This window comes from Odontesthes bonariensis, chromosome 19 (assembly GCF_027942865.1).
Source record: "Odontesthes bonariensis isolate fOdoBon6 chromosome 19, fOdoBon6.hap1, whole genome shotgun sequence".
NCBI classification, from domain to species: domain Eukaryota; kingdom Metazoa; phylum Chordata; class Actinopteri; order Atheriniformes; family Atherinopsidae; genus Odontesthes; species Odontesthes bonariensis.
In genome coordinates, this window is record NC_134524.1 from 2,769,484 (window position 1) to 2,791,700 (window position 22,217).

At 40.3% G+C, this 22,217-nt stretch overlaps 2 protein-coding genes and 1 long non-coding RNA gene across 3 annotated transcripts; 1 reads left to right on the forward strand and 2 right to left on the reverse strand.

Annotated features, from left to right (window-relative positions):
• Positions 1 to 1,866: 1,866 nt before the first annotated feature.
• On the reverse strand, positions 1,867 to 16,563 carry LOC142369472 (uncharacterized). The gene is made up of 4 exons (XM_075451823.1): positions 16,498 to 16,563; positions 16,023 to 16,238; positions 13,695 to 13,850; positions 1,867 to 3,349 (listed from the first exon to the last, which is right to left on the reverse strand). The coding sequence occupies exons 1-4, from the start codon at positions 16,561 to 16,563 to the stop codon at positions 1,979 to 1,981; spliced, it is 1,809 nt and encodes a 602-aa protein (XP_075307938.1). The 3' UTR covers positions 1,867 to 1,978.
• LOC142368965 (uncharacterized) lies at positions 5,293 to 6,542 on the forward strand. The gene is made up of 3 exons (XR_012767470.1): positions 5,293 to 5,604; positions 5,703 to 5,857; positions 6,078 to 6,542. It is a non-coding gene; the product is annotated as an uncharacterized LOC142368965 (long non-coding RNA).
• LOC142369413 (uncharacterized) lies at positions 6,779 to 10,609 on the reverse strand. Its single transcript, XM_075451777.1, has 8 exons — positions 10,180 to 10,609; positions 9,278 to 9,515; positions 8,735 to 9,008; positions 8,470 to 8,647; positions 8,092 to 8,168; positions 7,807 to 7,987; positions 7,078 to 7,326; positions 6,779 to 6,954 (listed from the first exon to the last, which is right to left on the reverse strand). The coding sequence occupies exons 3-8, from the start codon at positions 8,948 to 8,950 to the stop codon at positions 6,779 to 6,781; spliced, it is 1,077 nt and encodes a 358-aa protein (XP_075307892.1). The 5' UTR covers positions 8,951 to 9,008; positions 9,278 to 9,515; positions 10,180 to 10,609.
• Positions 16,564 to 22,217: the final 5,654 nt, after the last annotated feature.

Genomic DNA, 22,217 nt, shown 5'->3' on the forward strand with positions numbered 1-22,217 from the left:
AACTTAGAGCCTCCACCCATCCTTCAGAGACTTTAGGCATGTGTCCAAGATGGCGAGGGGAAAGACTCTCACACTCAGGGGCGCCTCAGGGCTCCAGGCTGGGACCTCACACTGACAGAAGGTAAAACACTTCAGTTTCTGCCTCAGAAAGAAAGCTCAAAGCTGCACCTCAACCACACCTTACAGCATCTCGTTGGGACGGGGAGGCCATGAGACGGGAAACTTTATCATTAACTCGGTGAATGTGATTTTATGATAAAGTTTTATCAACATTTAAATGAATCAAACAAAATCAGTTTTGTAAATGAGCTCAGTTGAATTCAACTCAACAATACTCATTAATCCCTGAAGGTAAATTATATCCCTGCAGGATTAGTTATTACTAAAGATCAGCTGCTGTTACAGAGAACTAAATAAAATGTAATCAGCTGAAGTGTAGCAGAGAGGAAGGTGTGGTAGAAACCTTCAGAGGTCTCCATCAGTGGGTCGGGCTGTTGTTTCTGTAGCTTAGCAACAGCTCAGCTGATGATGTCACACACAGCGTCAGCAGGTAACTCAGGTGAACTCTGTCAGCAGACAACATGGACAGAAACTCACAGCCAGCACTTCAACATCTGGGGTGCAGAGACGCTCCTTCTAAGCTTTCCAAGCTTATTTGAATCTAAGTTGTATAAATGTACTTTTAAAATACTACGAATAAGTTCAGTTTGTGTATTGTACAAAAATTGTAATGTACTTAGCCGCTTGTTCTGTATATTTTTTTGTTTGGAATAAACTAAACTAAACTAACAAAAAAAAAAAAAAAAAAAGGAACAAAAACAGCCTGAAGCAGGTTTAAATGATCAGCGTTTGAGTTTGAGGTACAATCCAATAAAGTATAAGGGTGTCGTGTGCACACTCTGCCAACGGGTGTTCTGGGTAAGTTGTGCAGCCGTCGGGGCAGAAGAAGAAGAAGAAGAGTTGTGGACTAAAACAACGTGAGCAGCGCGACTGAGAGCATCTGAGATTACAGCAGAATGTCTGTTTGGTAAATCTGCTCAGTACCTGATTGTGTGAGTAACTGAGCAGTTGTAGAAGCGACAAACAGATCAGTTCAGTTTTCTCATGTTAAACGGTTCAATTCAAAGTAGCGTTAGCCTGCTTAGCTGCCTTTTCCCTCAGTGCAGCCATGACGTTTGGACTAAAATGCGTTCACACGTCTGATTCCAACACAACAGACATTTGAAAGAGTTTCACAGCTTGAAGTTGATCCTCGTGCCCTTTTAGTGTTGGAACAGCCTTAACTTTCAGCTTCAGTCATCAGCATCATACAGCTGTCTGGGAAGTACAGGGAACAACTCCAAACCTTTTTCAGACTGCGTTAAAGATTTCTGGGTCTTTGGGGAAGATGATAAGGGTCAACTTTCCCTCGTAACCAAATACACATTTTCTTCAAAAATATCTGTGTAGCAAGAACATGAAAAGCATGAGAAAAGTTAACATCTGACCTTTAATGAAATGCAGAACAATGAAATACAGACGAGTGTAAAGCTCGACTTCACATCAAACTGAAATGATATATTGCTTCTTCAGATGTTTACAGAAATACCCACAGCTGGTGCAAAGCTACTTTGTGGATCTTAACTTTAAACAAAACAAACATGTTCAGTATAACAGAATAAACATGTTTCTACTTTCAAACAGACTGCATTTTGTTCTGTCCATCAACTCACAATTGATGCCATGTTTGTCTTGAACGTCGGGAGATCCGTCCCCAGTTAAAGCAATCCCAACAAATTATAAAGCACTTTCAATGGTTCGTCAAACATGTGCTCCCCACAGAACATTCAGAACTAAAGTCCTAACAAGAGAAGGTGGTAATCCACAAAGAAGATTTTTAATCTGAACAAAGGAAAGGCTTCTGATCGGTAGTTCCAGTTGCTGCTCCCAGGTGAATATTTGCTTATCTGCCGTAAAAATTGATGTTGATTTAAGCCAATCATTTCTCTGCATTGTGACTACGTTGGTGTGTCTTTAGATTACCTAATTGAGTGAAAGCTGCCCCACACTGACCACAGCTGAAAGGTTTCTCTCCTGTGTGAATACGTTGGTGTGTCTTTAGATGAGATAATGTAGTGAAAGCTGCCCCACACTGACCACAGCTGTAAGGCTTCTCTCCTGTGTGAATACGTTGGTGTGTCTTTAGACTACCTAATGTAGTGAAAGCTGCCCCACACTGACCACAGCTGTAAGGCTTCTCTCCTGTGTGAATATGTTGGTGTGTCTTTAGACTACCTAATGTAGTGAAAGCTGCCCCACACTGACCACAGCTGAAAGGCTTCTCTCCTGTGTGAATACGTTGGTGTGTCTTTAGATTAGCTAATGTAGTCAAAGCTGCCCCACACTGACCACAGCTGAAAGGCTTCTCTCCTGTGTGAATACGTTGGTGTCTCTTTAGATGAGATGAATGAGTGAAAGCTGCCCCACACTGACCACAGCTGAAAGGCTTCTCTCCTGTGTGAATACGTTGGTGTGTCTTTAGATTATTTAATGTAGTGAAAGCTGCCCCACACTGACCACAGCTGAAAGGCTTCTCTCCTGTGTGAATACGTTGGTGTCTCTTTAGATGAGATGATTGAGTGAAAGCTGCCCCACACTGGCCACAGATGAAAGGTTTATCTCCTGTGTGAACACGTTGGTGTGTCTTTAGATTAGATAATTGAGTGAAAGCTGCCCCACACTGACCACAGCTGAAAGGTTTCTCTCCTGTGTGAATATGTTGGTGTGTCTTTAGACTACCTAATGCAGTGAAAGCTGCCCCACACTGACCACAGCTGAAAGGCTTCTCTCCTGTGTGAATACGTTGGTGTGTCTTTAGATTAGCTAATGTAGTGAAAGCTGCCCCACACTGACCACAGCTGAAAGGTTTCTCTCCTGTGTGAATACGTTGGTGTGTCTTTAGATTAGATAAATCAGTGAAAGCTGCCCCACACTGACCACAGCTGAAAGGTTTCTCTCCTGAGTGAATACGTTGGTGTGTCTTTAGATTATTTAATGTAGTGAAAGCTGCCCCACACTGACCACAGCTGAAAGGTTTCTCTCCTGTGTGAATACGTTGGTGTCTCTTTAGATGAGATGATTGAGTGAAAGCTGCCCCACACTGACCACAGCTGAAAGGTTTCTCTCCTGTGTGAATACGTTGGTGCGTCTTTAGATGAAATAATCCAGTGAAAGCTGCCCCACACTGGTCACAGCTGTATGGCTTCTCTCCTGTATGAATCCTCTGATGATACCTCAGATTTGATTGTTTGATAACTTTCCCACAGTCCTTACAGCAGTGCCATCTGGATCCCTCTTGGGCTCTACGTTTCTGCAATGACAGAGAGGAAGAAGACTTAGATCCTTTTGAAGTTCACACAAAAGATTTCTCTAAGCTAACCTACGCTAACCAACATATTCTAACTGGAGCTGGACAGACCGAGCCACACAGGTCTCAATATCTCAGATCAAAAGTGAACGCTGAGGGTGCGTTTATAAGTGCCCTCAGTTATCAGCACTGTGCTCTGATGTGTTCTGCACACGTTCAGCTTTTTAAGCAGTAAACTCTGCAGCTCAGAGAGAGGAGATGAAACCAGGAAACACTTTGCTGTTTTTAACCAGGAAAAACACAAACTAAGCAAGTGGAACATTTATTAAGTGACTCTAATATCGATCTACTTGAAATATCTGAAAGTTGGTTGACACATTCATCATCATCTACAGCAGCTAGCAGCATTCCAGGATATAATGTATGTAGAAAGGCTAGAGAAGCAGGGCGAGGTGGGGGAGTATTGATCTATGTCAGAGAGAAGTTTCAACATGAACTAATAAGGTGGCCTAAAGACGTTTACGCTGAGTGTATTGGTCTAAATGCATCACTCTGCTCTGCAATTTGTCTTTTACTGTGATTTGTGTGGATCCACCTCAGCAAAGGATGTGTTTTATGATCATCTTCAGACAATCTTAAATCACTGCAACTCGAAGAAGGAAATCATCCTACTCGCTGATTTTAATATCAACTGGAACATCAAGTCAGGGAAAAAATTACAATTTGAGACAAATTATAAAAGGAGCGACAAGAATAACTAATACGTCAAATACAACAATTGATCTTATATTTACTAATAATCCTGAAAGACTCTGTAAGACTTTTAATCTATTATCTGGCCTGTCAGATCACAATTTTATCTTGTGCTCATGGAAAATTAAGAGGAAGCATTTAATGGCATCCACCAGACGTCACCAGTTCTACTTCATACCCAAAAGCCAGCAACAATTCCTGAATGAGGAAATCCAAAATCTAGAAGGTCTGAAAAATAACGACATTGAGGCTCGCTCAGATAACAATAATAATAATAATAATAATAAATTTATTTGTATAGCACCTTTCACAGAAAATAAAATTCACAAAGTGCTTCACAATACGATGCAAGTCAACATTTCATATACACACATAAGAAAACACAGTAAATGCAGAAAAGCATGAGGCTACAGAGCAGATGGGCACTTTAAGAACAGATAAAAGGTATTTTAAATAGGTGGGACTTCAGATTCTTTTTGAAAATGTCTAAAGAAGTTGCAGACCGTAGACAGAGAGGAAGAGAGTTCCAAAGAGTTGGAGCCACAACCTCAAAGGCACGATCACGCTTTGTCTTTAGACATGCTGCAGCTTGGGGATGTCGTCAGGAGACATGGCATTAGTTTTCACAGCTATGCTGATGATACACAGCTTTACATTGCCGTGTCTCCTGATGACCTAGAACCAGTTAACGTTCTTTTAAAGATCCTATGACATGAAAATAAATGGAGGCTTTTATATATTTTTAGAGGCTTTAGTGGTCCCCTTATACTGTATTATACTGTATATAGGCAACATTCTGCCTTGGTGCAGAATTACAGCCAGTCCCAAAATGAGTTTTTCTTAGGATCCTCAGAATGAGCTGTTTAGGGCCTGCAGCTTTAAATGCAAATTAGGAGGAGAAAGACGGGGCAAAGCGGAGGGTGGGGGTGTGGCCTTACTTCCGCCCTTGGTACCATGCGCAAATGCGTTGTGAATCGCTATGGCACGTAGAACAGCAGTCGTTCAAGCTTTTCAATTTGACCCAGAGTCTGATCCAGATGGAGAAGAAGTTGAAGAAGTTGAAAATCAGCGACTACAGCAGGACGTCTCTGAATGGTTAGTTAAGTATTTCGCCGTTAATTTAGTTTGTTTTGCTTATGTGTTGTTACAGATATCATCATGTGGGCTTAGCTACCTATGCTGAAGTAGTTGTATGTCTAGTTATATCAGTAATCTTTGTCATAAAAAAGAGCTATGCAGCCTTCACATCCATGTAAATCATGTTGCACATTACTCATGATTTATTCCTGAAGATAAATGTTCACCGTATGAAAAATAATATTTGATTTACTCCAGAGCACATTTGATGTTTACTTACTCAACAGCCACAAGCTAGACACTAACAAGCCATTATACCTTTTTATGTTGTTTATATCCACCTACATTTTTTACATAGGTGCCATTGTGGAAAATGTGCAACTATGCCCACAGAAGTGGAGAATATTTGCTGCCTTGAGATACCACAGGTAACATTCTCACCACCTCACTGGAAAATAATTTGTCTCTTCTTTCGGCAACTAATTTTGCTAATAAATGTCACTTACCGTTTCTAATTCTAAAAAAGGTTACTACACGACTTCGGGAGGTCGAAGAACAGCTCCCATGCATGGTAGACCATTCTGGATTGGAGCCTGTCTGCCTAAATGTCTACTCACTTCAAAATGCCAGCCAAATATACAGAGCAGACTATGGTCCTCTACAGTTCAGAGAAATACACCGGTAAATTGTGCATTGTTAGATAAGTTAATAACAGAAGTTTAGAGTTTTGACTTTGTATTCCAATAATTTATTTATTTTTGTACAGCGAGGGATGGGGTGGGGGGGGGGGGGGGACACAAAACAGACCGAATATGATCCATTGGTGCATAGAATTATTTTTTCACACACACAATGATACATTCAGAATTTAATATCTAAAATTTCTGAATCAATTGTTCAGTCGCTACAGGTATCTGTCCTGTCGCAGTTTTGTGAGCTGGTGCTGGGGCTTCTTGGGACGCAGAATCCGGGTTGTAATTCCAGCCTGTGTGGTCCTGCGCATCCGCTCGGAGTTTCCTGATGAGGAAGGCCACTATGTTGGGTTTAAACGGCCCCCTGTTTGAACCTTGAAACAAAGCTGGCAATGACCTCCTCCTTGTCCGGCCTCTCATACTGCGCTGATAAGTTTTCTGGGACAGAGATGGCCAACAGCGCATCGTTGTATGGTGTCGGGTTAAAAAAGACTTCATCGAAGATTAGGTCCATCATGTCAGAAACATAACCTGTATCATAAAGCACAAGCAATATCTCCATTTAATTGGTTGAGTTTTGTTTTTACTGTGCATTTGTATGTAATCCATTTTTCTTCGAGAGAAATAAATGTTAAAATTCCAAACAATGTGTCATTTTAATTGATTTGAACCATTACCAAAGGTCGCCTTTGTCTTTACTGGTTTAGCTCTGCACTCTCCCTTCCGAGACTTTGGAAAGGAGAGTTTAAAGAGGGGTACACCTTCCTCCGTTTCGGCCTGTGGTCGTTCCGCATTTTCATTGAAATGCATAGCAGCCAGGTAGAGTCTGGAAGTACAAGATAAAAATATTTGTTCATATTGACAGATATTTTAAACTAAAATTCCTAAAAGTATTGAGTAAAGATTTGTTTTACCTGCACAGCATTCCAATAAAGGGAAACACTACATTTTTTGGAGCAAAACGAAGGATGACTGCATGGAAAGCCTCCAAAGATGACGTTTGGTGGTGGGGGCTCAGTTTTTCCACATCCTTCAGCGTTCTTTTCTTTGTCAGCAGAGACTCCAACTTGTAGAAAGCTGGAGTTGCTGCAAACAATAACAAAATATCTTATTAGAAAACAATACAGTAACAAATATCACAGCAATGACCTCGTTGTTTGCTTGTCTGTTTGCTGTTTTAACATTTTGCCTGCATATTGGTTGAGATACCTGCTTGGAGCCATTTCTTTTTGTCCGTTGTTGTGCGGATTGCATGCTCACACTTGGGGTAAAGAGGATTCTCATGCGTGTGGATATCTTGCACATGGTTGAGGATCGCGTTCCACTTGGCAATTCTCTCTGGCCCTGAGGTTGAATTAGCTGCAGTCCAGTATATGTGGTTGTTGATGCTTTTCATCCACTTGTTCAGTTTCTCACAGTCTTTCATCTTACATAGGACTTCCAGTTTCTTTGAAATTCCTAAAATGAAAGCAAACAACATTCCACTTAGTAAAGAGTAAGAGTGACAACTATGCTGTAGCAATTCAAAAACAATTTCAAAGCATTTGATAATATTGACTCATAATGTCAGCATTTGACTGTCCAACATCACTGCTGTCAATTTTTCTGATGACACAGCAGTAGTTGACCTAATTTCTAAGAACAATGAGCAGGCTTACTTGAATGAGGTAGATAGACTTTCAAACTGTTGCCAAGACAACAACCTACTCCTATTGTTACCAAGACTAAGGAGATATATATAGATTTCAGGCAATATCAGCAGAAAGTCTACCAACCAGTCCAGATTAACGACTCTGAGGTGGAAAGAGTAGATCTTGGTGTTGATATTTCTGAACATCTGACTTTGACCAAACATGTTGATTCACTGGTGAACGCCAGCGTCTTTTCCACCTCAGATGCCATAAGTACTTTAGGTTACCTGAAAACCTGAATAGTTACCTTTTGCGAAGTGCCACACATCGTAGTACTGGGTGATGTTTCTCTCCCTGAGGAACTTTTGAACTTGAGGATGACGATCGGTGACAATGCAATCCAGTTTGACGTCACGCGACTCGAGCAAGGCCAGACTCCTCGTCAGGCCCTCTTTCTCCATATAGCAGCTACCACCAACCTCGTTGCTCTGTCACCACAGAAAAAAAACACATTAGTAGACAATGTATTATGGACCTTGATTTTTAAATTACAACAAATAACCCCTTTACAGAGTCAATTTCAACAACTCACCTGGACCAACTGAATGTCCACAACGGTGTTAGTTTGGAGATCCATCATGGTGTAACTCCCATATTTTGCAGAGTGACCTGTTAAAAATTGGGTTTAAATAATGACACTTGGAATCACTATTCAATACATATTATGTATTCTTATATTTAGGTGCAATTCATAACTTCACATAACAACACACTGCTTAGAGCCATCAGACCTGGTCCCTGGCTTTTGTGTGTCTCAGAGCCAGCACTATTACACTCTGATTGCTGGCCTTTGGCTACAGATAGTTGGAGCTAAAGACCTTGATAAAACCACCCCCTGCCTGCTGTCATTCCTTTGAACTTCAAACAATATCACTGTACAAAATACAATACTTCAGTCAAGTAACAATACCTGGAGAATCAGCCCTCATGTCACCACCGAGTATGACTTTTTCCTCCCGAGTAAGCCGCTGCAGATTCACATCCTGTGTGACTTTCCAGTGGTGAATAACTGCAGGTTCAATGAAGGCTCTGGCATGCCGGCGAAATGTTTCATACCGAAACAACTCCAGCTTCATTGCCTTGAAGACCTGGGTGTGGAGGGGAGAAATAATACATGTAATTTGATATAAATACAAGTATTTCAGTTACGGTATCTACAGTTGCACATACTTTACCTTTTCTATTTGTATGAAAGATGCACCACTCAGGTACACAGCGGCAGAAAGGTGCAGGTTTCCAGCTGGCGTGCTACCCAGGATAGGCTGGCTATTCCATTGTCTTCTAAATGTGCAGTGGGGACACCGCTGCTTCACAGACAGGAATGTCCCCAGCCTTTGAGTCTTCACATCACATGCCCGTGTGCAGACCGGACATGCATTAAACAACTGCATGATGCAGTTCTCGTACACTATGTACTTCTTGATGTGTGTGGAAGTGGAGGACTCCTCTCTATATAAAACCACAAAGAAAGCAAAACACATTTTGAGTTGATCAGATTGAGCTTTCATCTGGACAGTACTTTAAACCAGCACACTCCTTGAAGCCGGATGAATAATCTGTATGCACATAAATAATCCTAAAAGTAATGCTATAAACAACAACAGTCTCGCTGAGACCAATCCTTCATGTTGGAATGCCATACAATTAAAAAAAAATTATGAAAGTTCTCACAATCCCTACATTTTCTTCACACTCACACACAGATAATGATAACTTACAGCCTCAGTGTAGAGTTTTCGGACGCTGTGACAGAGTCTGCAGGGTCATAAGTGGAATCCTGTCCCTTTGGGGTATCCACTAAAGAGCTTCCCTCCAATGCATCATCTTCCTGCTCCTCCTCAAGATCCAATCGAGGTCTTTTGGATGGTCTCTTTACTGGTGTTGATGACAGGAACAAAGGGTCTACATTGGACGTCCCAACACCAAAGTCTTTGCAGGAGACAGTTGCCTGGACACCTGCAACAAATATCACCATTGTACCGTCAGGATGTATGTTTGTTTGATATGTCAAGTCATTCATGTGTATGACATATGATGTATTCATACAGTGACAGCACTCTTCTAACCCAATTTCACATGTGGGACAATAAAGTTAATCTCATCTTATTGAAGGTGGCTAGAACATACCTTCACTTCTTTCTTTTTTTTACTTTATTGCCAATAACGTATAGGCAATACAAACAAACACACCACACAGAAACAGACAAATAATAACAATAACAATATTATACATAAAACACACATATACAAATAAAATTGAAAATTAAAATAAAATTAAAATAAAAATACATTAGAAAAAAAAAGGTTCACCTTGATTGCAAGCTTATGTTACATTCGTCTTATACAATTATATGCTTAACCAATATAAAGAATGACAGGTGTCCATCTCCTAAGGAATAGGGGTAATTTTAACTGTAGAATGGCAGTCATATTTTCCATCACTTGGACTTGATTACACCTCTGTCTCCATTGAGCCACTGTATGAGGCTCAGGCTGCATCCAACGCATTGTAATAATTTTTCTTGCGATCATTAGTAAGACATGCAAAATATAACACTGGTCTTTAGTAAAGTTTTGTTCTGTTGTTTTCTCAAGCAAAATAAATACAGGGTCAAAATACCTTCACTTCTGATGTGGGCCTTCAAAGTCCTAAAGGATAGCTGTGTGGCTACAGTATGTGTTTCCAGTTGGTCTGTCTGGCAGGCAACATCCCTTGAGAGAGGCAGCTGAATAAAAGCACTTGATGTGCTGGCCTGTGTAGATACAACAAGGTCAAATTAGTACAAGTTATTACTTTGTATATCTTCCAAATGCAAGTTTGAAGACTTAGCCCTATGCTAATCGCGATTTTGACATTCTCAGCTGATTGCTCTGGTTTGCAAAGATGGACGTAGTGCTAGTCATTTTAATCAGGGGAAAGGCAGATATCGTGCGCGCCATAACACCAACAGCAGGACGGCTATCAAAACAACAAATAAGTACACAACACTGGCGTTACAGTAAATGAGGTGTCCACTCGCATACCTCATGCTATTTACAGTTACATTAGCGACAGTAGCTGCATTAGCTATTAGCTGCAGAGCTAACGATACTTTCAGGACACTTTCTTGTGGTAACAAGCTATTTAACTATACTGTACATACATAAAAGCAAGACAATTATAGAGCGTTAAATTACTTACTTGTCCGAGGTCTGTAGTTGGGCCAAAGAGAGTTGGTACTGATCCAGGGTTCATTTTAAGACGATCGGCAAGGCCAGCTCGGTATTGGCCCAAGTTTTGGAAACAATCCTCCGTGAAATGTTTGGCGCACACATACACAAATCTCTTCTGTTCTTTTGTCACTTTCCCAGAAAAAACAAAATCTGACCACTGGCTCTTTAGGGGTTCTGATGCAGGAGCTTTAAAAAGATTTTTTAGATCCGTTGTACATCCATGTACAGAGCAAATGTTATGCTTTCGATCAGCCATGGTGTGTTAGATATCCTACGCAGAAAAATCAAGATGGCGTTGCGCAGACTTTCAACTGATTTTACAATGAGCTGGCCAAAGAGCTGTGGGCGGGGAAAGGCAGTTTATTGGCTCTGGGTGGAAACAACCTCCACGTCATAAGCGGGCACACGTCATAAGCGGCGGCTTTCTCGATCAGGCCTTCTGCATGGTCACATTTCCAAAGGCAGAGAATAATTTCCAGTGCATGGTTTAGGTCTATCGTCATTTTTAGACACTGGGGGACCGCAGGCAGGCTAGAGGAACTCATATTAATGTTAAACAACCTTAAAAAGTGAAAATTTCATGCCATGGGACCTTTAAACTGTATTTTAGATATAAAGTCATGAATGGCAGAGAATTTCTTACAGCTCAACCAGGGCAAGACTGAAGTTTTGATTATTGGTCCTGAAGACAAGAGAGAGATCATTTTACCCAAACTACAAAACTTTAAATCTTCTCAACATGTAAAAAATCTGGGTGTTCTTTTTGACTCTGAGCTGGATTTTATCCAACATATTAGAAATGTAACAAAGACAGGATTTTATCATCTTAAAAATATTGCCAGAGTCCGCCCATTTCTCTCTCTTACCAGCACGGAGGAGCTGATGCAAGCTTTTATTTCTAGTAGAATAGATTATTGTAATGCCCTGCTTTCTGGTCTTCCCAAAAAAGTATTCATTACCTACAATTAATACAGAATTCAGCTGCACGTGTGCTGACGAGGACCAGAGGGCGGGAACACATTACACCAGTTTTAAAATCGCTGCATTGGCTCCCCGTGCGTTTCAGGATTGATTTTAAGGTTCTTTTAGTTGTTTATAAATGTCTTAATGGTCTTGGGCCTTCTTATCTATCTGATCTGCTTTTAAATTATGAGCCCTCGCGGACCCTGAGGTCCTCTGGTACCGGCCTTTTAGTTGTTCCTAAAGTTAGAACAAAAACTTATGGTGAGACGTCGTTCCACTATTATGGACCTCGTCTGTGGAACAGCCTGCCAGAGAAGCTCAGGGCTGCAGAGACTGTTGATGTTTTTAAAAAAAGGCTCAAGACCTTTTTAGTTTAGCTTACAGCTGAATTTTATTTAATTTATTATTTAATTTATTATTTTATATATATATATTGTTTGTTTGTTTTGTTTTATAGCAACTGCAGTTGCTATAACTTTTACTGTCAGTTATTGTCAGCCCGGGAGGAAATCTGCTCGCACAGTCTCAGCGCACAAGAAAATCTATGCAGAGCATAAAATAAATTCACCATAAACGTATTAATTCATATCTAATACTAGACCTAATCTAATGTAATTAATTAGACCAATACTGTGTTTTTCTGTACCATTTTTCAATATAACGCAGTGAGTGACAGGTGTTCAGCCAATGATACGGCTTACTTGCGCTATGCAGCCAATCAGAGCATTGATGGTGCTTGCATATGTGCCCTGCCCATACGCGCCGTGCAGGTTAGCTAGCTAACAGTGAGACGCAACCCCTTATCATGGCGAAACGAACAGGCAGCGCCAGCGACACATCCACTCACCGAGCCAAAGTAAAAAAGAAATGCGGTTCTTTTAGGATGGAATGGCTGTCTGAGTGCAAACAGAAGAACAAGCGCTGAAACTGGGTCAGATTTTTTCTTTTTCGAGCGAGAAAGGTCTACTCTGCAAAACAAGGCTGCAAGCATGACTCTCACATATAACAGATAACATACTACACATCTCATGAACAACAAGATTTTTGTCTTTTTCATTTTAAGTGGGCCAAATCGCTTTTATTAAAAGTAAACTAATGAAAACTGCTGGTGTGATTTGATTCTTTTAATAAGCCATGTAACTGGCTATGATCCAGGGGGTTGAACAGGTGTGATACAGGTGTGTGGCCACAGCGTGCACATCTGATGCTGCTCACAGTGCTCCTCAGTGTGCTCAGGGAGCTGGTGTGTTTGCCCAGACACATGAAAAATTAGAGGGAAGGCAGCTAAGTATGATGGAGTATCCCTCACTACTTTTGCCTCCCTTCATATCAATGCTAACAGCCACCTAGCGATAGCCGCAGCTGTTACGGTGTTTGCTGCTCGGAAGCAGGGGAGTGCTCGGGCTGCACTTCGGTCTGCACGGTTTACACAGCAGGCAGTGATACGAAGGGAGAGAAAATAGGGCCAAGCGATGTGAGCTCTGACTTTTTCTGGAGGGAGGGTTTTGTGATGCAAATGTATTACTCTTTGGAACGCATATTGTTTTGAGAAGCAAAACGCTTTATTTTCGGGACCTTAGCAAACTAGCCGGACTACTTTCATCAACACCAAAACGAGGCTGGAACTCTGCTCACAGGACGCAGCAGGGGGGAAGAAGATGTTCAGAAATGATGTTGCTGATATGGGATGTTACACAGCTTCATGTCAAAAGAGGCGAACTGTCCCTTTAACTTTGATGTGAATCTTTCTAAATATTTTCTGTTTGTTTGTTCTTTAGTTTTTTGTCATGGTGTATTGTCTGTATGTGTTTATGATACCTGCCTGAGGACAACGGATGAAATTTAGCAGCTGTGCTAACTCCGGCATATTTACATGGATGCTTTGCTGATATGTTGATTAATGTGCAGAGTCCTAACCAAATAAATAAGAAATAAAATAAAAACCCCCTCCACACTGACCTGTGGCCCGGTGGACCCAGAGGATGAGCCGGCTCTGTTCCTGGTGGAGGGGTTCTGCTCCTGCTTCAGCTCCTGGTTCAGCTCCTGGTTCTGGTTCTGCTCCTGGTTCAGCTCCTGGTTCTGGTTCTGCTCCTGGTTCAGCTCCTGGTTCTGGTTCTGCTCCTGGTTCAGCTCCTGGTTCTGGTTCTGCTCATGGTTCAGCTCCTGGTTCTGCTCCTGGTTCAGCTCCTGGTTCAGCTCCTGGTTCTGCTCCTGGTTCTGCTCCTGGTTCTGCTCCTGGTTCTGCTCCTGCTTCAGCTCCTGCTTCTGCTCCTGGTTCTGCTCCTGGTTCTGCTCCTGCTTCAGCTCCTGCTTCAGCTCCATTCTGGTCCAACTGATGGACTCTGCAACTGTCAGCACATACGATAAGATCCAGCTGTGGCGTGCAGCGTGTTAAACCACACCCACTTTTCTTCTTCTCTTGATAACCTTTCTGCACAGTTTTTAACCATCCAGTCACATTCCATTAAACTCATTACTGTGCTTTTTATTTAAACCCCTGTGAACTTTAAAACGCTTCTTTAAAGACCCACTAAGGTCACAGTTCAAAATATTTGTAGCTTTTTGATCAAATTCAGAAAAAAATGTAATAATAACTCTGTAGACCGACAGCCACTGTGTGCAATATCCCATAAATCTCATCTGAGTCAGTGGAACACCACCAACTTAAATCATTTTACTACATTAAGACAATAGCCGCTTTCGGACAGACCGTTCTAAGAACGCAGTTATCAGAACTGTGGAAATAAGGGACCCCTCATTAGAAGGGCCGGCCGACCCGATTGCCTTCTCCCTTCCTGGCCTGATGAATTTTTTAGCCCCTTTTTTTTGTGAGTGAAACGATTTTTTAACTATTTAACTCGAACCTGAATTGAATTAGATGCATATTTTTTGAGTGACATGAACACATGGAAAACAAATTATTATTCAGGAATTCACTTTAATACAAAATCAACTGAATAAAATAAGTATCTTTCTTAAAAGGGACATTATGTAATTTCTTCCCCCATCTAGTGGTGCAACTTTATTTTGCAAAGTCGAATGAATTTGCTCTCTAGCGCCTCGCGTTTTCAAACGTGCGTTGCAACTTCTTGAACTACGGCAGGTGGTATGTGTCAAGATTCAAGAAGCTATAGCTTCAGACTCAATGTCCATACAAACAAAAAGGCATCACACACAGTACAAAGGATTACATAACACGTATACAATAACACTATAAATACAGATGACAGATAACATGTCAGATAACAGAAGTTGACATAGCTTTTGGTGTGCAAACAATGCAATTAGTCATATTCCGGGAGTTACCGGAAGTGACGTCGACGCAGCGTTAGCGTTAGCAGCACTGTTGCTGTCTGGAAAGTGTTCTTTTAAATAAACTCCCGGTAAACTTACAAACTTTCTAATGCCTCGTTTTGTGAGTTAAGAGCCTATGTGTACTACGGCAGAAGTTTGGTAACAATCAATGCATTATTAGTGGGATAATTTACTAGATAAAATCTATTTAGCATTAGCGCCAGTAATAAGCCATTCGGTGGATAGCCCTATCTTGACCAGTGTTGACCATTGCTAAAGATGCGTCTGATGGGGTATTTGGCTGGATGTCATGGTGGAAATGACGCTAGGTCATCGCTTTAACGGGACCAGGTTGAAGTGATGTATACACATTATTTTGCTAGGAGTTAGCTCCTTAGCTACCCGACCTAGCAGACCATGCCTTTCAGGCTGAGCATTCTTACGGTGTTAGACACATATATGTGTATATGTATATATATGTATATATATATGTATATATATATATGTATATATATATATATATATATATATATATATATATGAAGAGTTTGGTTCCAAAACGCGATAAACGCCGTTTAAAAAAAAAAAATAGAGTTTGAGCCAGAATCAGAATGGTACAGGTGCTGGTCAACGAATTAGAATAATTTGAAATAGTGCAATCAATAAATTCTTTGAATGCATTTTTCGTGCAGAAAGCAAATCAGGTGTTCACCGCACCTGTCCTACTCGTTAGACTAATCACAGAACTCGTTACCTGTAAAAAATTTGCTCAGCTGATCTTTCCAAAAGGCCCATTTAGGCCATTTAACTGTGACACTGTTGTTTTATTGAATTAGAATAATGGAGAAACCGTTTCATTGAATTAGAATAATTTTTATTATAATTAGAATCATCACTTTCTCAGTATTTTGTGGCTGCCCCCTTGGCTTGTATGACTGCCTGAAGTCTCCGCGGCATCGATTTGACCAGCTTGTCGCATGTTTCCGCACTCACAGCTTCCCAGGCAGTGGCGATGTTCTGCTTCAGTTGGTCCAGCGTAGTAGGCTTTCTGTCGCGAATTTTCCGCTTGACGATGGCCCAAAGGTTTTCAATGACATTGAGGTCAGGCGAGTTGGCCGGCCATGCCAAAACTTCAAGCTGTTTTTTAGTGAACCGATCTTTGATACTGTACAGTATATCAAGATGTTCCGGAAACGTTCCTGATTCCGACTGTTGAGGAACAGTTCGGCGAAGAAGACTTCATATTTCAACAGCATCTTGCACCGGCTCATGCGGCAAAGTCGACCAAAGATTGGTTCTGCGCAGAGAGACCGCAATGTACATTTTGCATAGAAGGAGAGCACGAGTCTTTTATGATATGCTGGGAAAGGTGGAGCATGATGCTGTGACGGTGTGCTTTGACATGATGCAGAATTTAGTGCTCCCTAGAACCCCTATCGGTCAGGCATACTACTCACGCCAGCTATACATGTATGTCTTTGGTGTTGTTCTCCATCATGGTAAGGGCAGTAGGCAAGCCACAGATGACGTCCATCTGTACACATGGATGGAGCATGAAAACACAAAGGGGAGTAATATGACAGCTTCTGCCCTTGACCACTGCCTACGCCACGAGCTGAGAGATGCACTTCACAGCACTCAAAAGCTCCGCCTCTTCAGCGATTCCTGTTTTGGGCAGAACAAGAACATGAACATCCTGAGCATGCTGTTTGCTGTTCTCAAACAAGAATTCCCACAGATCACCGCAGAGTATGCCTTCCACATCAAGAGGGCACAGTTTCCTGCCGGTGGATCGTGTTTTTGGGAGAATTGAGCAGCAGGTCCGCAAGCAGGAGACAACTCTTATGCCGGAGGAGTACTACGACATCATGAGAAATCACGGGCGCGTCCGTATCTACGGGCAGCACTGGCAGGCCTTTGATTTCAAAAAGGAAACGCAGTGTTTTGTGAAGGCCCAAAAGTCCTTCAAGCTGAGCGAGGCTAGAATGCTCCAGTTGCAGAATGACAAAGTCGGCTTCAAGGCTGTGTACAGCAGTGACTACTGCTACCACTCAGTTTTGAAGAGAGGGAAGACATGGGCCAGCTTCAGACCAAGTCTTCTACCGAGACAAAGCACTGTGAAGGACGCTAAAAAAAGAGACGTGTTACGCTTGCTTTCGGAAATGGGTGCCAGTGACCATGTGCAGGCCTTCTATCATGATGCACTTCTATCACATGTTGCTGATGGGCAAGGTAGTGAGAGTGATGAGTAGTTGCCTTTTACCACACACACACACACACACACACACACACACACACACACACACACAGACTACAATACACACTATACTACACTACAGTACAGTACAATTAGGGCTGTCGCGGTGAGGGAATTCCCACCGCGGTGACTCATAGCCGCTCTCAACAGCGCGGTATGCGGTGATATCGCATTTTTGTTCATTAGGCTACTTTCCACGACATGCAATGTTAGATGAAAATCGAGCGCATAATCCGTCTTTTTTTCCCAGCGATTCTGACATTTCACTTTGCTTTGCCTGTCATTTACTCGCTCACAGACCAACATAGCGGAGATCAAGCAGCGCATGCCCCAGTTCTGCAACATTGTTGCCAGTGCCACATGGCAAATATCAACATTGTTGCAGACCTGCGCACGTTTCGTTTAGTAATGACGGAGAAAAACGAAGCAGATCAGGGCAGCAGTTGAGCTCACGTGTCCGGGATACAGTTTTTTTAAACAGACTGCCGCCGACCAACCAACCCCGGCACATTTTTTAAACTTTTTTTTTTTTTTTTAATAGTTTCACCTACACAGTTTTGTTGAAATGATCAGGTATTTCCCAACAGCAAATGTGCACACCAAGCTGTGGTTCTGTGGAAGCTAGTTTATTGTTGATATTAGACGGTGGCATTTACAACGGTAAACATGGATAATAAGGGAAGATTCAAAGCCATAAAGTGTCCGGACTAGACAGAGGAGTAAAGCCGAGATAAAGGTAGGCCACTGCATTTTATTTTAACTTCTATTGCTACGACACTGAGTAGGCATATTCTTGTAATATCAGCTGCTGAGGGAGAAAGAGACCACAACGAGTAGCATGCAGACGTGTGTGCGTGTGCGGTGCCTACATGCAAAGATGACGACAGAAACGCGGCACCTAGCTGTGTTAATGTGTTTCTCCTGCCTTGCGGGGAATATACAATGTATCATTATTACTGTGCTGGCTTTAAAAAGTATCAGTTCTGTCAGTCGCTTTGTATCTACTGTGCAGGCTTAAAAACTCTTTTAGTTTCTCGAGTTGTTCTGCTCGTGCAAGCGGGCATGCGGTGGGCGGTGGTGGCCTGGACACGCACCGCGGAGGTCCTCTCAGCACCGCGGTGATTGCATTTTGCGGTTATCGCGACAGCCCTAAGTACAATACACACCACATTACACTACACTACATTACTTGAATGTAACATGTGATTTTTGGGATTTTATTGTCTTGAAAATTTGCGCTTTTTCTAAATGTTTTGAATTTTGTGTTTTTAGGCCCAATGGTCAAACTATTATTCAGATGTACAATTTACTGTTATTTATTATTGTATTTTGCATTGCACAGTAAAAAAAAAAAATGTTAGTGATCACAGTGTGTCACCTCAGCACTGGTGCTCTCTGAAATGTTCATGGTGTGTGTTTACAGTGGACGTGGTCATGTGCACACACTTCCACATTCTCACCCCACCCCTTCACACACACACACACACACACACACACACACACACCCACACACACACACACACACACACACACACTACACTACACTAAATTACACTACACTGCAATACACCCTACACTACAGCACGTGAATGTAACATGTGATTTTGGGAATTTTATAGTCTTAATGTCTTGTTCGTTAATTAAAAATTTTGCACTTTTTCGAAAATAAATGTTTTGAAATTTGTGTTTTTAGGCCCAATGGTCACACTATTATATTAAGATGTACAATTTACTGTTATTTATTATTGTATTTTGCACATTTTCAGTCAAAAAAATAAAAATTCTGTTGATGCCAAAGGATATAAGACATTTGGGGAAAAAACATGGCATGGATTTATTGCGTTTTGCGAAAAAACGAATTGTGTTTTAAAAGAAAATCTTTAAATATTAAAATCTTGATTTTATTTGTTTGTGAAATTTTAACCTTAGTATGGTATTTGATAGTTTGAAACAGAAAACAGTGGTTTTCAGCTGACCACTTTCTTGCTAAAGAAAACACATTTTTACTCCAATTGATCAAAATGGATTTATAGCGTTTTGGAACCAAACTCTTCATATATATATATATATATATATATATATATTGGCCACTATAAACACACTCTGACCTCCACAATCTTTTATTTTGGTACTTCCTGTTACCGCCATTTGATTTTGCATATTAGCTAAATACTTAGTTTCACCCAAAACATTTAGATTTAGATTTCACATTTAGATTTAACATTTAGATTTAACATTTAGATTCAGATTTAACATTTAGATTTAGATTTAACATTTAGATTTAGCATTTAAATTTAACATTTAGATTTAAATATTCAAAATATCTCTAAGTTGACAAATATTGTTGTATATGTGCAAAAAAGTGAAGCTCAAAAATTCACACCAGTTTTTCAAACATTGTTTAAAGCTAAATGTGACAAAATGTAGCTGTTATTTTCAGCGTGAGCCGCTTTACAAACGGCGCCCCATAATTTCCATATAACAGGGCAGAGACAATACAGCCTCTAAATAAGGCTTTATCTGTCTTTATTTCACTGAAACTTTAAGACCAATGAATGAATGAACGCGTACTATTCCTCTGTTAGCTCAGAGCTGCCCTGTGTACGTGTACGTTAAACACATCAAATCACATGTTTTGGCTGCACACTTCTATCAAAAAGCCAAATGATGCTCAGATAAGTCTGGAAAGAACCATTCTACATTTGACATTGATCATCAAACTTTTTAAATCACAAAAGATTTCAGCAAAACTACAGAAAGAAGTTAAGAAAACTGCAGCTTTAGTGGGAAATGTGACAGGATGGTCAAAAAGTGCCCCAAAAGGTTAGAAAAGAGGAAGAAAAGGGCCCAGAAGTATGTTTCACACGCAGCTAAAAGGATAAAGCTCCATTTTATTTGGCCATCTGGCCGGCTTATTGAAATCTATAGCTGAGGTTGTGTTTCTGGGATGGTTTAACGCTGTAACGGTTAGCATTAGCGGTTAGCGTTAGCAGGCCGGGCTAACAGTGAATAGCAGCCAGGTTATCTGAACTTTTTACTCTCTGCTGCATGTTCTGACTGCCCGTGTCCAGCAGCAGGAGTCAAACCAATGACACAGAGCACTCTGAAGACATTTCTGCTAACGTCTGACCGCTAAATTCATTCTTTTCTGGACTCACCTGCATGCAGCTTTCTGTTGCTATGCTACCAGATGTTCCGAGATGAGCCGAGATGAGCCGAGGCTTCGCAGTGTGTGTCGGGTAATGGGCCGTTTCTCAATGTGAGTATTTATTTATTTTTTTTTTATTTTTTTTTTTTATTATTATTATTCAAATGTCACATAGACAAAACAATGACATACTCAGAAGTAAACAATTATTATTTTTAACTTTACATATTTACACCTCCACATATAGAAAAAACAACTTGAAGGATCTTAAATGCCCAAGATAAAAATAAATAAATAAATAAATAAATAAATAAAATAAAAAGGGGGATAATAAAAAATAAATGAATAAAATAAATAACTTCTAAACAGTTACAAGAGGTCAGGACAGGTTAAGATCTTCTATGAGTGTGTATAATTTATTTGCATGGGGATTATTTATATGTTTCAAACATTTTTGTAATGAGGATATATTATTTTTTAATGTAAGCCATGAAGGTGGGGATTTGGCATATCGACACTTGTGAATATAAAATTTTGTGATGATGATGAGGTTATTTATCAAGAACTCTGTTTTCTTATCTTTGAGGATTACGCCTACTTGGATATCTTGAAAAGACCAAAAATCTGTGCTCATGGAACTGGATGATAATAAGTCATGTAGAGATTTCCACAAATTGTGGACAGTCTCACATTCATAAAATAGGTGTTCTGTTGTTTCCAAATTTATTTTGCAGTTATAACAGTTTTCTACAACAAATTTAAATCTTCTTTTTAAAAATTCATTTGAGGGATAGATGTTGTTTATACTTTTGAAATGAACTTCTTTACATTTTGGGGGAACTGGGAATTTTAAGTATTTTGTCCGAATATTTTATTTTTCACATTTGTTATAATTTCTAAGAATGAATGAGCTTCTTGCTATACCTGGGTATAAGGTGTTTACTGAGTACTGTCTTAAAAATTTATGATTACATTTATCACTTACTAGGTCCAAATCATCTAATTTTATTTTATGTAAATTTGGAGTTGGAATGATCAAGATATTGTTCTTTATTGATTGGATAAGGGCTTGTGGGATATTCTGTATAACTTTCCTATAAGTCGCACTGGAACAATACAAGCTATATTTAGCATTAAAATAATTCAATTCAAGAATGTTTCCATTATCATCCATTATGTGTCTAACAGACCAAATTTGTTTAGTCATCCAGTCTTCCATAAACACAGACTTCCTTCCACTCAATATTACCCGATTATTCCACAATGGTACATTATGAGGGCTGAAATTATGCTTGAACATCAGTTTCCAATTTAACAAAAGCTGTTGATGAAATTTGGATAATTTTATGGGCAGTTTTGAAATTTCAAAATCACAGACTAAGAGAAAATCAATGCCTCCAACTTTCTTAAAAACAAGAGAAGGTAGCGAGAACCATATCTCATCATGATTTCTTAAAAAAGAACGAAGCCATTTGATCTTCAATATACCATTCATAATTTCAAAATCAATTGCTTTTAAGCCACCATCCTCATAATCCTTTATCAAATCTCCATTTTTGATGTAGTGATGCTTATTTTTCCATATGAAATGACAGTTTATTCTATTGATTTCTTTTATAATTCTAGGTGGGATGGCGAGGGAGTATGCTGGATAAATTCATCTGGATAATGTTTCAACCTTGGTTAACATGGTTCTGCCGAATAGCGTTAAGTCTCTTTGTAGCCAATTATTTAAAGTTTTTTTGCATTTGTCAATAGTATTTTGAATATTCTTTTTTTCACT

Coding starts and splice junctions, on each gene's coding strand:
- LOC142369413 (XM_075451777.1), bottom strand. CDS start 8,950: ATGCAGTTGTTTAATGCATGTCCGGTCTGCACACGGGCATGTGATGTG. Junction 8,648..8,734: donor CTTTCATACAAATAGAAAAG/GTAAAGTATGTG, acceptor CTCCACACCCAG/GTCTTCAAGGCAATGAAGCT. Junction 6,955..7,077: donor AAAGAAATGGCTCCAAGCAG/GTATCTCAACCA, acceptor TATTGTTTGCAG/CAACTCCAGCTTTCTACAAG.
- LOC142369472 (XM_075451823.1), bottom strand. CDS start 16,563: ATGGACGTCATCTGTGGCTTGCCTACTGCCCTTACCATGATGGAGAAC. Junction 16,239..16,497: donor ACAACACCAAAGACATACAT/GTATAGCTGGCG, acceptor GTTCCTCAACAG/TCGGAATCAGGAACGTTTCC. Junction 13,851..16,022: donor TCGCCACTGCCTGGGAAGCT/GTGAGTGCGGAA, acceptor AACCAGGAGCAG/AACCAGAACCAGGAGCTGAA.